This window comes from Leucopleurus acutus, assembly GCF_964270905.1.
Source record: "Leucopleurus acutus genome assembly, chromosome: 6".
Classification (NCBI taxonomy): domain Eukaryota; kingdom Metazoa; phylum Chordata; class Mammalia; order Artiodactyla; family Delphinidae; genus Leucopleurus; species Leucopleurus acutus.
The window spans coordinates 63097230-63111158 of NC_139149.1; the positions used below are offsets into that span (position 1 = coordinate 63097230).

At 38.4% G+C, this 13929-nt stretch overlaps 1 protein-coding gene across 2 annotated transcripts; it reads left to right on the top strand.

The window, feature by feature from the left end:
* Positions 1-291: 291 nt before the first annotated feature.
* Positions 292-13045, top strand: HNRNPA3 (heterogeneous nuclear ribonucleoprotein A3). 2 transcript variants are annotated; one of them, XM_082841369.1, is made up of 11 exons: positions 292-396; positions 2344-2466; positions 2556-2702; positions 2793-3003; positions 3340-3429; positions 3513-3608; positions 3703-3783; positions 4280-4420; positions 5291-5413; positions 5502-5571; positions 8373-13045. In XM_082841369.1, exons 1-10 carry the CDS (start codon positions 325-327, stop codon positions 5552-5554), a joined length of 1137 nt encoding a protein of 378 aa, XP_082697495.1. In that variant the 5' UTR covers positions 292-324; the 3' UTR covers positions 5555-5571; positions 8373-13045. The 2 variants fall into 2 exon arrangements, with proteins under 2 accessions (XP_082697495.1, XP_082697494.1); XM_082841368.1 differs by having other exon boundaries at positions 5664-13036.
* The last annotated feature ends 884 nt before the right edge of the window (positions 13046-13929 follow it).

Genomic DNA, 13929 nt, shown 5'->3' on the forward strand with positions numbered 1-13929 from the left:
TTCTCCCGACGTGGGCACCGACCATTGGCGAAAGCCTAGCTGACGTCCTTGCAGCCGCCCGGGCGCGAACGGCGGCAAGGGCGGTGCCGCACTGGAAGTTAGCGAGGCGCGCGCGCTCCCGGGGCCTGCCACGCCCCCGTCCTCTGCCAACCAACCCGCTCGTCCAGTCCCTCTTCGCGCCCAGCTGGCCACGCCCCTTCCCAACTCGCCCCTCCCCCATTAGGCCGGCGGCGCGCGAAAAGCGCGTCACGTGACGGCTAGCCCCGCCTCTTCCTCTCGGTCCCATATTGAACTCGAGTTGGAAGAGGCGAGTCCGGTCTCAAAATGGAGGTAAAACCGCCGCCCGGCCGCCCCCAGCCCGACTCCGGCCGTCGCCGTCGCCGCCGGGGGGAGGAGGTATTAGGGGGAGAGCGGGGGGTTGCTGGGTAGTGGCCGGCAAGGGGGGCCGGGCTCGGTGGGAGTGGGGAGGCCGGGTGGACTGGGTCGGCCCTCCCGCGCTCTGCGTTGAGACGGGCAGCGGGAGGGGGAGGGGAGCGGGCTTCGGAGGCTTCCTTGGGGCTTCTCGCCAGCCTTGCCGTCTCCTTGGGCTGCACAAGTGGTTCCTCGGAGGCGCGGTGTGGCTGGGGAGACCTCGGGAGGGGAGCTGGCCCGCCGGCCGCGCGGCCTCCCATTCGAGGCCGAGGGCGGCATGGCGGGCCTCGGCGGGAGCAGTTGGGAGGAGGCGGTGGGGGAGGGGAGGGGACGAGCATGCACATCCGGGCGAGCGAGCAGGCGGGCGGCGGCCACATTGACATTGATCCGCTCCCGCGTTACGAAATGGCGCATTGGCACGCAATGGCCGCCGCCTGGCTCCGCCGCCGGGAGAGAGAGCGTGGGATTGGAAGGAAGAGGGAGGAGGCGGCCCAGCAGAGAATGCTGCAAACGGCCTCGAAGCTTGGGGCCTAGTGTTTTCAGTGATGTTCTCCCATCGCGTTTCCAGGCCTTAAAGATCGCTAAGGAGAATTTTACGTCCCGTTCTGTTCCTCGCAGCACTCGGTTGAAAATAATTTTTTTTTTAATTTTGCTGTTTTAAAGTACTTCTTGATCTGCCGTTTTTGCTAAAGTCCTTACGTAGCTTCGTTCCATGTGGGTGAAGTGCCCCATCTCATAGAGTGTGGATGTAAAATAGGAAGTTGCAATTTTTTCACCTTCGTTTTTCCTATTCTGATGGGTCGGCTCAGGTTGTACTTTCTTGTAATTTTGTTTCAGAGGACTGCAACCAGAGTCGAATTTTTCATTTGTTTGGGATAATTTCATGTGGGTTATTGTTTCTTTCTTTCAACTTTGTGTATTGTTAATTAGATGTATTTAACCGGGACTTGAAAAGATGAGACTAAGTGAATAAACGCTTTAGGCTATTAATCATTTAACATTTTTTCGTGGCATGTGACAGTCTCTTCATATTAAATGCCTTAACGTCTCTACTTTTAGAAGACACAGGAAGATCTTAGAATGTAAGTGTGAGTGCCTCTATTTAAGGACTTCGGATGAAAGTTGTCTTAATGCATATATGTATTAAGTGGTAGTTATGTGATTTGTTAAAGAACTAGTTAAGTTGTAAAACAGTTCAGGCCATATCTTAATTTTTTTTTAATCTCAATTTCTTTTTTACTGTGTTCCTTGTCAGACAGTATACCTAACGTAAGTCCAAACTGCCCTTTTTGTGACCCAGTAAAATGTTGGTTTTGAAAACATTTTTGGCACGTGGTACAAATGCAAATAGAAAATTTTTACGTGGCTGGTTTTTTCCATAGTTTTTTGGGGGGGAAATGCTGGTTTAGCCTTTCACTGAGAAACACTTATTTTCACCTTTTTATTTGCTTGAAAGTGGTGAATTTCTCCATTTTTAAGTTGTAGTTCACAGTCTTGTGGTTTATAATTATATGCTTTTGGGGGTGTAGACTCAGGAGGGAAGACGAGAGAAGAAATGGCATAGATGAAACACTGCATTTACAACACTTCTGGTTTCTTAGAAACTGGTTTCTCAGTAGCCACTTCTAAAATAATCTGTCCCCAGACACTTGTAGTTGTACCTCAAAATTTCGGGACTTTTGATTCTGGAATTATCTTGGGCTTCAATTTAATTTTTAAGTGATGTTGGCATTTCAGAGTCTGGTTATAGGTTTTCTTGGTCCCTTTAATCAGTTGATGTGTGTGATCCTACTCCAGTTTTTAACTGGAGAAAGTGTTAATGGTACAGGAATTTGATGTTAAAAGTTTATTTGTAGGAGATTAAAAGGCTTGTGCATCTTTGCATTTACCTACTAAACGAAATAATTAAAATATATTGGTTTGTTTCCTCAGGGTCATGATCCAAAGGAACCAGAACAGTTGAGAAAACTGTTTATTGGTGGTCTGAGCTTTGAAACTACAGATGATAGCTTAAGAGAACATTTTGAGAAATGGGGCACACTTACAGATTGTGTGGTAAGTTATTAAGGGAACAAAAGGTTCTTGAAAGAGGGCAGAGGACCTGTTTAGGTGTGTTTCAGTGCTTTAAAATTTTTGTTTTGTAGGTGATGAGAGACCCCCAAACAAAACGTTCCAGGGGCTTTGGTTTTGTTACTTACTCTTGTGTTGAAGAGGTGGATGCAGCAATGTGTGCTCGACCACACAAGGTTGATGGGCGTGTAGTGGAACCAAAGAGAGCTGTTTCTAGAGAGGTATTTTAATAATACCATGTTGTGTGACGTGTGAAATTGTTGCAGAATTTTTGAGGGTTTTTTTTTAACTTATATATTTTTTATTTGTAGGATTCTGTAAAGCCTGGTGCCCATCTAACAGTGAAGAAAATTTTTGTTGGTGGTATTAAAGAAGATACAGAAGAATATAATTTGAGAGACTACTTTGAAAAGTATGGCAAGATTGAAACCATAGAAGTTATGGAAGACAGGCAGAGTGGAAAAAAGAGAGGATTTGCTTTTGTAACTTTTGATGATCATGATACAGTTGATAAAATTGTTGGTAAGTAGCAGTTTCTCAGAACTTGAATGGGAAAGCAGAAATGGCTTCTTAGCTCTCTACTAAACTTGCTAAATCGCTTACAACTTTTATATTGTGTACAATAATAGCATATAAAGTGTATGGTTTAGTTTTCATGAAGTGACTATACGTGTGTAACCAGCGTCTGGATCAAGAAATAAATGTTATTAACATCCCAGAACACTCCCTTATCACTACTCAAAGTCACTACCTTTTTGATGTTTTAATAAGTTAAATAGTGATAAAGGATATCATTTATGTGTGCTTTTCCAAACATCAAATAACTTTTGTTTGTTTGTTTGATTAAACAAAATTTAGTTCAGAAATACCACACTATTAATGGGCATAATTGTGAAGTGAAAAAGGCCCTTTCTAAACAAGAAATGCAGTCTGCTGGATCACAAAGAGGTGAGTAGTACCATATATACATACAAAATAGAGATGAGTAATGTTTGTAAGGTTCTTAAAGAACTTTCCTGCCTGTGTTGAAGGTCGTGGAGGTGGATCTGGCAACTTCATGGGTCGTGGAGGAAACTTTGGAGGTGGTGGAGGTAACTTTGGCCGTGGTGGAAACTTTGGTGGAAGAGGTAGGACAGTTACCTTATTTCTAAGAACATGTCTACCTAAGTGTTATTGGTAAGTTGAATATATTCGTTTAATTCACACTTTGCTTTTTTTCAGGAGGGTATGGTGGTGGAGGTGGTGGCAGCAGAGGTAGTTATGGAGGAGGTGATGGTGGATATAATGGATTTGGAGGCGACGGTACGTTTTTTAATGTTTGATATTTTGATTTTGTTTCTATACTTTATTAAGAATGAAAGTGTTTGTTTACATTTTCCTAATTTAAAACTTGTGTGGCTTGACCATTAAAGTATGCTTTTAAACTAATATCTTGGAAAAGTAGACCTTAAAGCCCTAAAGATTAAACATTACCTAGTTCTTTTTGGCTGATAAGATTTATTGTACTAGCAGTTGAGGTGGAATTATAGGTCTCAGAGGAGACTGTTCACTATTTTCCTTAGTGAGATTTTTTAAAATTGAGGCAATTTTTTAATATCAAAAGATTTAAGCATTCATCTTAATTGTTCCTAGCCCAGATTCTTGCTGTTCTATTAGCCAGGTATTACCAGGCTTTAGAGTGTTAAATCAATTTATTGACCTGTTTTCTGGGGGCTTAAAAGTATGGTAAACTAGCATTCAATAACTTGACCCTCTGTACATTTATCTTTTTGTCTGACAACCCAATTTGTTGTTCTAGGTGGTAACTATGGCGGTGGTCCTGGTTACAGTAGTAGAGGAGGCTATGGTGGTGGTGGACCAGGATATGGAAACCAAGGTGGTGGATATGGTGGCGGTGGTGGAGGATATGATGGTTACAATGAAGGAGGAAATTTTGGAGGTGGTAGACTTTCACTTGTTTTGAATATTCATTAGTTTTTATAGTTTCTTCCAGGTGTTTAAAAACATGTTAAAACAGCATTTGGTCAAATATGATGTTTTATAATAGAAAATACTCAAATGGTGGGAAATTAAACTTATTTTGCTGGCAATTTAGTAAATTGGCAAAGTGTATTCAACTCTTATTTTTGTATTGAAATGGACATTTATCGGTAATGTTCGTTGCCGGAATTTTAGTTAACTCTAGGTACTTTTAAGCTGGACAGATGGGAACTGTAAATTGAATGTGCAGACATGTTGAATTGGGTGTCATCTGGAGTCTAGGTGACAAAAATACTTTGAGTCTTAATATGTCAGGTGTGTTGCAGACTCTTAAGCAGCTCTGCATCATTCCACGATGCTATAAAGAACTTCGTTATGAATGCACTGAGTTTTGTTGAACTGTATTGATGTATCAACAACAGGTTTTTCTTAACAGTCAACTTGAAATGCTTTTTTGTCATTGATTTAAAAGTTAAACGGTATCAGAATTACGGTGAATCAAACACAATTTTGATGCTATTTAGTGGTATGAAGGAGAGAATGTGCTAGCGTGTAACATCTAATATAAACAAAATACGGTAGCTGTCTAAATACGTAGTGTTTTGAGCCAGCTTTCACTTTGTTTTTCCTCTCCTTCCTATGTTTGAGGCCTGCTAGTGGGCCTCTGTAGTGAAAAGAGTTTGGTAGCTCTGTAAAATCTCTTTTCAAAGCGTTGTGTGTAAGTGTCAGAGCACATGCTGCCACGATTGTCAAAAGATGACGAGTACATATATTAAAAAAGGAAAATAATTGTGTAGGTCAGCCACAAATAAAACCTTTGTAATTTCAGGTAACTATGGTGGTGGTGGGAGCTATAATGATTTTGGAAATTATAGTGGACAACAGCAATCAAATTATGGACCCATGAAGGGGGGCAGTTTTGGTGGAAGAAGCTCGGGAAGTCCCTATGGTGGTAAATAAATTTTTTTCCTATCAAAATTTTTCATAGCCTTTTAAATTAAAAACTCATGTGATTCTTTAAAATCGTTGTATGTTTCCAGGTGGTTATGGATCTGGTGGTGGAAGTGGTGGATATGGTAGCAGAAGGTTCTAAAAACTCAGAAGAAAAGGGTAGGTATCTTTAAATTTTTATCATGATGATAAAGAATATGTGGAACTGTTCACTGAGTGTAATAATTTTTTTATCCTGTATTATTCAACAGGCTACAGTTCTTAGCAGGAGAGAGAGCGAGGAGTTGTCAGGAAAGCTGCAGGTTACTTTGAGACAGTCGTCCCAAATGCATTAGAGGAACTGTAAAAATCTGCCACAGAAGGAACGATGATCCATAGTCAGAAAAGTTACTGCAGCTTAAACAGGAAACCCTTCTTGTTCAGGACTGTCATAGCCACAGTTTGCAAAAAGTGCAGCTATTGATTAATGCAATGTAGTGTCAATTAGATGTACATTCCTGAGGTCTTTTATCTGTTGTAGCTTTGTCTTTTTCTTTTTCTTTTCATTACATCAGGTATATTGCCCTGTAAATTGTGGTAGTGGTACCAGGAATAAAAAATTAAGGAATTTTTAACTTTTCAATATTTGTGTAGTTCAGTTTTTCTACATTTTAGTACAGAAACTTTAACAAAATGCAGTTTTGAAGGTGTTTCCTTGTGAGTTAACAAGTAAAGAAGATCATTGTTAATTACTATTTTGTATGAATTTTGCTAAAGTTAACTGTAAAGAAACACCTGCTGACTTGCAGTTTAAGGGGATCTATTCTCCCCATTTCCAAACCATGAAATGAATGGGCTCTGACATGTGGAGAGAATAGATATTTGTATGTTTGCAATGTGTGTTTTAGATAATAGAATTGGGTATTTAAATTAGCATATTTGTGAATTTAATAGCATTAAGATTTACTTCAAATGAAAAATCTCAAAATTCCTATTTGGTTTTTGTGCATTTTCTTTCAAAATGTAATCATATGATTTTAGTGTATTAGCTTTGCTGAGAGTCCTAGCTGTGTTTAGAACATCTCCATTCTACATTCACTTTGGTCACATGTGAACTGCTGCCATAGTTTTATTTGGGTGTAAAGAATGTCTCCTGCCCTCTGTTTAAATTCTGGAAAGGGATAGTGAATGTTTTCCGTTTCCTCCTACCTTAAGAAACATTCTTAAAATCTTCAAAATACAGGACCACTAAGCCTGCTCTATCTGAGCGAATTAGTGGCTACCTTTTTTTTTCCTTTTTAAAGCACAAGAGGCCCATAAATCTTCAGTTATTTTCCTTGGTTTAATATATATTTTTTTGATACAAGCTCTCAGAGCAAGAGAATAAAAATCATGCATTGTTGAAACCTTAACTGGCTGGCATGCTTTCCTGTTTGTACCCTCTGCATTATACTGGATGAAACCAAGGATAGTCTAGATATAATCATCCCAAGTGATTACTGCAGTAGAAGTGTAGCACAGTTGCTTAGTACAAACAAGGTTTTCACTTCCTCAAGACCTGAATTCAAATTTGGATAGTCAGAGTTCGTACTCACTAAAAATCCCAAAGAACACACTGTTATTTCCATGTGTATGCTTGAACCTAAGTCATGTTGGTATGAGTTTACAATTTGTTTGGAAGACCCTGGTTGAGAAGAGTCTTCGATAACAAGGTCATATATATATATATATATATATAAACCAATGTCTACTGTTTTGCGCCAGCTAGTGCTTAAAATTTCATTCGAGCCCTAAGTATGTGCCCTGCTGTTATTATTTCTTCGGTAGTTGAACGTTAAATTTGAGATTCTTATTTTTGTTTTAAGAAGTACTAAGCAAAACAAGCAATAAAAGGGGGGATGGGGCGTGCTAGTGTTTGAATATGCTCTCGTTGCTCTAATTCTGTGCCTCTGTGCATTAATATTTGGATGCATGCAATGCCAGCATGGAAATCGGTCTTCACAGACACTGCAGTTTTCCAGAAAACACTCACAAACCAATAAATGTAACAGACAACATTCCATTTGTTAATGGACATATGTGAATAAGCAGTGTAGAAAATAGGCTAATTATTAGAAAATGGTTAAGTCTTTAACAACTTCAAGTGTTGGTTATATAAATGGACACTGTCAATGTTCATAACTTAAACCTGGGTACCTGGTCAAAATAATGCTTGGGAAACATTTTATTAAAATTAAGCTAAATTGTCTCAAGTTCTTTTATTCATATAATAAAGGTTGAAGGAATGGGGGAGATTAACATTTCCTGTTTCTATGTTTGTGAAATTGTTTGACACAACCTTGACAGTATCCTTTAATGGCATATGAGGTTAATTTGTACTGTTAACAAACTTTCTGTGTTCTGGAACTAGTTTAATAGTGAAAATATTGTCAGTAAGTTGATGTTTGCAACCTATAAGCAGGTGAAATCTGTGTATGTGACCTGTTTATAAGTTGTATTAGCTTAGTTCTTGTGAACAGTGTGGAAAAGTTAAGCCATGAGGAGAGCGATTTAACCAGCTTTAAAGGACCTAAGATGTGCTTTTTAAGCACAGTGTGGATCAAAGGAGACTCACTAAGACAGGACTTCAGCAGCCTTTTGAGTATGGACAAGTCAGCATAAATAAAGAATGACAAGGCAGCAGCAAGAGCTTCAACTACAGAGAAGTGAAGGCATAAGATACTATGGTGATAGTGAGCAACTTTCCAAAAGCTAGTTAAATCTGCTTATTACAACTGAAATATCGAAGAAAGTCTAGCAGGAAGGAGCTCTTCGCCTTTTGGAACACCAATGAGAGATAGTTGGCCACAGTCACTAGGTCTAGCATTTAGACCTGCAAGGAAGGGCAATAAGCATTAGGTAAGGCTTGAATTTGAATTTTTTCACTAATTAAAGAGTAATTTTTTGTAAAGCAAGGTAAGAGTAATTTTTTTGATTTGCAGGTTGAATGAGAACCCTACTTGCCTAAATGAGGAATGTCTTTCCTACCATCTTAAATACGAAGGTTTCTGGCTGGGTAAGGTTTGTAGCTTACACTAAAGCCTGATGACACCATTTGTTTCCCTATAAATTTATATTACATATTTTAAAACTATTAGATACATTGGCAAAATTGTTCAGCTGAAAAGTTTATCTTGGAACCACATCGAACACATTTTAAACAGTTTTAAAATTTTCCCTGCAGTAACTGTGAGTGTTCATCTTGAGTCAGATATATACAATTCATTGTTGGTGTCTTTAGGATAAAGTCAATTTTTGACAAGAGAAAGAGTGACCAGGTTTTTTAAAAGAATTTTTGTAATAAGCATGACATGTAACAGAAGCATTACGCTTCAGTACTCATTCTAGAGAAAAGAAAATCTTGGAATGAAATTTCAAAACTGTCAGATCATACAGATACAAAAATGGTCTTCGTTCAAGTGGCCTCATACATAAATAAGTTCTCTCACATACGACTTCAGGGAATTATTTGGACTAATAGGATAAACTTTTGGTTCTTTTTTAGGTTTCTTTGTGTTTAATCTGTTAATCAGAGGCAGTGGGGGCCTAATTCCACTAAAGCTCCTTTTTAAGACAACCTTTCCCAAAGAATAGTTAAAATATTACCCAATTACTACACAAATCAGATGCTGGTTGTTCATAAGGGCTATTATTGCTGCCCCAAAAGGGCTTGTTAAAATTTGAGGTTTGATGTTAATTCACTTTTTAAAAAATAACACTTTGGGGGGGGGGACAGATGGTTAAAATAAAACTAGTTTCTAAATTATAGTAAGTCAAGTTATTTATATACAGGAGCAGTTAGGTTGCCACAGATTTTATTTTCAGAAAATAACTGGTTGGGTCTCTTTCTGTATCTATCTAAATCAGGACTGAATTTCTACACACCACCATAGAATGAAGTGTTGAATAAGGTAAATAGCCTTTTAATGATAATTTTTCTTTACAACATGGTTTTTAATGAAGCAAACTTCCTAAGATAGGAAATATTTTCTTTTTTAAAGGCATTGTTCTTTTGCAGTCCATCTCCTTTATGAAATAAAGTGATTTTACTTAAATGTAGTTCCACTGTCATTTCTGAAAAATACGATGCTCTTAAGTCATAACACCAGTAAACGAAGGAAGTTATACAAGGGAAAAATGGTCAAGGCAAACCTTAACTCATTTTGTCAAAGCAACTCATAGGTTACAGCTTCCCACACTACATTTCTTCTGAAAAAGCTCATTTTACACTCGTGTCCTAAAGAACAAAAACTATCTGGTAACAAAGACCGTTTGCTAAGGAACTGAACAGTTGAAATACACTTGGTTTTAAGAGTTCTAATATGTAAGTCACCATTTGAAACATTTCTAATTAAATGCCAGTATCTCTTGGAATTCCAGTAATTGATGTCACAAAGTAGTGAGTAAGCATGCTAATGTGCAGGGGTAATGTAAGGATTGTTAGCCTATATAAATATTCAAGATTACTTTTAAATCTCAATGTTTTACTCTGATTTATAAGACTTAAGAGGTGGTCTGTAATGGATTCAAATGTTTCATTTGTAGTATAATGAAATGTTTACAGAAAGAACTTTTTCATTAAAATATTTTTAGAAATGTGTGTGTTGTTTTGTCACTTCACAGTGTTCATGTGACTTAAATGCTGTATAGGTGGACATTGCATACTTTACCAGTAAGTAAAAAACAGGAAACTTGGCATGAGCCTTCACATTATCAGTTGATTTAAAGGATGTAGATTTTATTCAGTGGAAAACAGATCACATGAGAAGTAGGTGTGGGGAAAAAGCTTATTGCCATGTAAGGATTTAATTCTTAAAGGACAGAATACATGAGATACTTGGGTGATTGGTGAGTCAGTGAACTTTCTTTGGAGAAAAATTGTGGGTAAGGACAATTATGTGAACGGTAATTTGGGAGAATGGTGAAATGAGGGTTCAAAATGTTGGAAGGTACTGTGTGTTTTTTGTTTTTGGAGGTACTTGGTTTCTTAATCTTGAGAAAGGCAATTGAGCATTTTGTGGTGTGAAGGTGGGTCGGGGAAAACTTTAATAAAATTAAGTAGTAGTAAACTATCGTTATGCAGTTTAACCCAAGTGATAATGTGTCAGTTTGACAAATTGAAGGAATTCCCTGGCAGTCCAGTGGTTAGGATTCTATGCTTCCACTTCAGGGAGCCCTGGTTCAATCCCTAGTTGGGGAACTAAGATATTTTGGGCAGCACACCCCCCAAAAAATGTGACAAATTTGTGAGGTATGGTTTTGATGTTTTTTTTTTTTTTAATTTTCATACCACACTTATTTGGGTTCGTAGCGTTGATAGCTGTTAACATGTGAAATGCTTTGTGAATTGAAGCCATGTGAGGATTTTAGGATTTTGACACATTTTGCTTGTATTCTGTGTAGCTGTAAGTGCCTTATAATTCCAGTTTAATGCTTGAGTTGTAAAATAACGTTTATCTTTATTTTCTCAGAGTGAAAATACATTAAATGAAACTGCAAAATGTTCAGGCAACAAGATAAATTTGGAATCTCCCGTGTACTCATTACAAACTGCAATTAAAATTTTTTTGGAGGATTAGTGTTTTGCAAAAGCGGGGTCCTGTAAATACACTAGGTTAATTAAACTTGGAACTGAATTAAAAGTACCAAGGGTTGGGGGAAGAGTAAGGTAATAGGTAATATATGCCATTTTTGCTTAATATATTTTCAATCAGGTAATGGCAAGGGTGCATTAAACTGCATTCACCTGGTAGAAGTTAAGTGGGCATGGTACTGAAAGCTAGGAAATAACGGATTTACCTGTATGTACTATTTTACTTCTGAAATTTACTGGTAATAAATGTGGATAGTGTTATGTATAAGGAAGTGGACAGCTTAATGAGAAATGGTTAAATTTCACTACATCCATGTGTATAGCCATTACAATTAAGGGTTTATCACAAAGATGAAAAATTGTATCACATATCAACTATATCTGAAAATCAGAATACACGGAATTTTCATTTTTAAAAATACATTGTATTAGTCTATTCCACCAACAAATGTTGAGTAAACTGCATCAAAAGAACTGATAGGTTATTTGGATTTAATCTCAGTTTTCTACTCAATATCCTTATTTAGTAGGTATCAGAAAAATGCAATCAGGATTTTGTTTGATTCTGAGATGCCAGATTTTGCCTATCGGGAAAAATTTTAAGTTCAGAACTAACACGGTGGTTTGTGACCTTGATCAGGTTGTCTGGGGTTTCCTTTTTTATGCCATGCTCCCCTTGGCAGTTTGGTGATGGTAGCAGACCTCTTAGAATGTTTTTTTTATACGCGTTAAATGTTACTTTTAAGGTAGTTAACCAAAAATCAGGTTTGATTCGGTAATATGTACTCTTAAGTATCAGGTAAGGCTAGTGGTGGGTCTGACTTCTAACTTAGAAGTTGTGATGGTTATGTGGTATTTTGAGATGCTTGGCAACAGTAACCTGATATTACCTGCTCGTAAGTGTGAAGGTTGTTAAATGGGATAATGCGTTTAAAGAGCTTAAGCTGGCTCTTGGTCCATGGTCCCTAAAGATAGTATTCTTGGTAATAATCATGTGCTGAAGCGATGCCTAAATTTTAAAGGGTGACAAAGTTAATGCCAATGGGAGGTTTTTTCCTCCACATAGGATTAAAGTTCTTGTCTTTAATTTTTTACCAGTTCTCAAAGTGTTAAAAAGCTGGAATTGGCCTGATAAATATCTTTAAAGTAAAAATGAGAATATTTTGTATATGTTCTGAGACTTAGAAGAATGGGTATGGAAGTATTATAAGGTACATTTGAGGAGCTACTCCACAGACTTCAAGAAAATCTCGGCAAGAATTTTATATAACAAATGCAGTGTCATGCAGTTAAGATTTCTAATAGGGTGTACCTCAATGTAAAAGGCATAGGTACACATTTTAAAATTAGGAACTGTTGAAGTAAGGTTTAACAGTTGGAGAGCCAAGTTTAATCTGAGGAGTCAGAAAAACATCATGATCAAGAGGTGAAATCTACTTCTAGTTATGGGTCAGGATTTGTTAGATTTTAAAATTTTAGTTCTATGTAATGCAGCATGTATAGTACTTCAGAGTAATTTTTAGGCACTGAGAGGTTGTGGTCAGTTATCTTCAACTTGCAAAGTTCTGAAGTTTGACTAATGAATGCATGAGTGAAGGCATCTGGTTTCATGATAGCAGAAATCTGGTCTGCCTAGGTGTTCTTCGCCCTTGTGTGTGGGGGGGAGTAGATAGTAGTTGGTGCAAGTTAACTCCACGTGCTCCAGATGGGGGCTGCTGTTAACAGATGGCTATCACTCCCACCCATAATTTTGTTTAAGGGCACTTTATTAGAAATGAGATTTTTGTCTTCTGAGGTTGGAAAAGTGATGTGTCTTCCAGGGATCTCTAAAACACCACTATGGGAAGGAATTCTTGACCACACAGGACAGACCACAGAATCTCCACATTTGAAAGCCTAGATAGTCCTTGAAGTCGTTTTCAACGCTGAACTTTACAGCCGGCTGAGTCAAATTCTTATTAAGCTGGTTTGACTTTAGTTTCTTTCACTTGCAACTAAAAGGCATGCTAATAAAAGGCTGAAGAAAAAAGTCTCATTTATAGCGTGCTTACTATTAGCTAGGGTCAGTGCTTCTTGTGGAGTAATTCACTGCATACTTATCCCTGCTTACAGATGAAGCAGCCTCGGTGCTTTGCCTCACTGGAGGTCATTCTTGGAAAATGGTAGCAGCCCAGGCAGTCTGGCTCTAGGGCCTGTGGACCTGTACACTATATTGCTCCTGATGGATTGATAGGACTTTTGGTGAATAACCTGCACGTAGTGCTTATTTTAAACATGCTGAGCCCTCAGATGACTTCCATTTACCCACTTCAAAATGAAACCAAGCAAGATGTGAATATCTGACCAGATGAAGAAAATGATCAGTGCTGTGAATGGTTTCTTGGGTAGCCTGCAGAGTCTCAAATTTTTGAGGGGCCTTGCTATTGTACCTGCTGTTTACATGTTTAATCACTGGATATGTCCCAAAGTGAACTGGTTTTCCCACCTAAATCTAGCCACAGTCTTAACCATCTCTGGGCAACTCAGTTCTTTCAATGTTCAAGTCCTTGAGCCTACCTTCATCCTGCATCCATTCTATTGGAAAATCCTTTTAGTTCCTCCTTTGAAACATGCAGAATCCAGTGCCTTCTAACTACTGCTATCACTCTAAACCAAGACACCATACTCCATGTGACTATTTCAGAGCCTCCCCATTGGTCTCCTACCTTTACCCTTTAGACTACTGCCGACACACAAGGCAGAGGAAACCTTTAACTCAGATGTACCCCTACTTAACACTGCCAGTAGTTCTCCACAAGGTAAAAGCAAAGGTTATGAAGGCTTAACAAGGATGTGCTTTTCTACTCACCCACCCTTTTTCTCCCCCTCCACGTTCAGCCATATATTTTCTCAAACAGGCCTCAGAG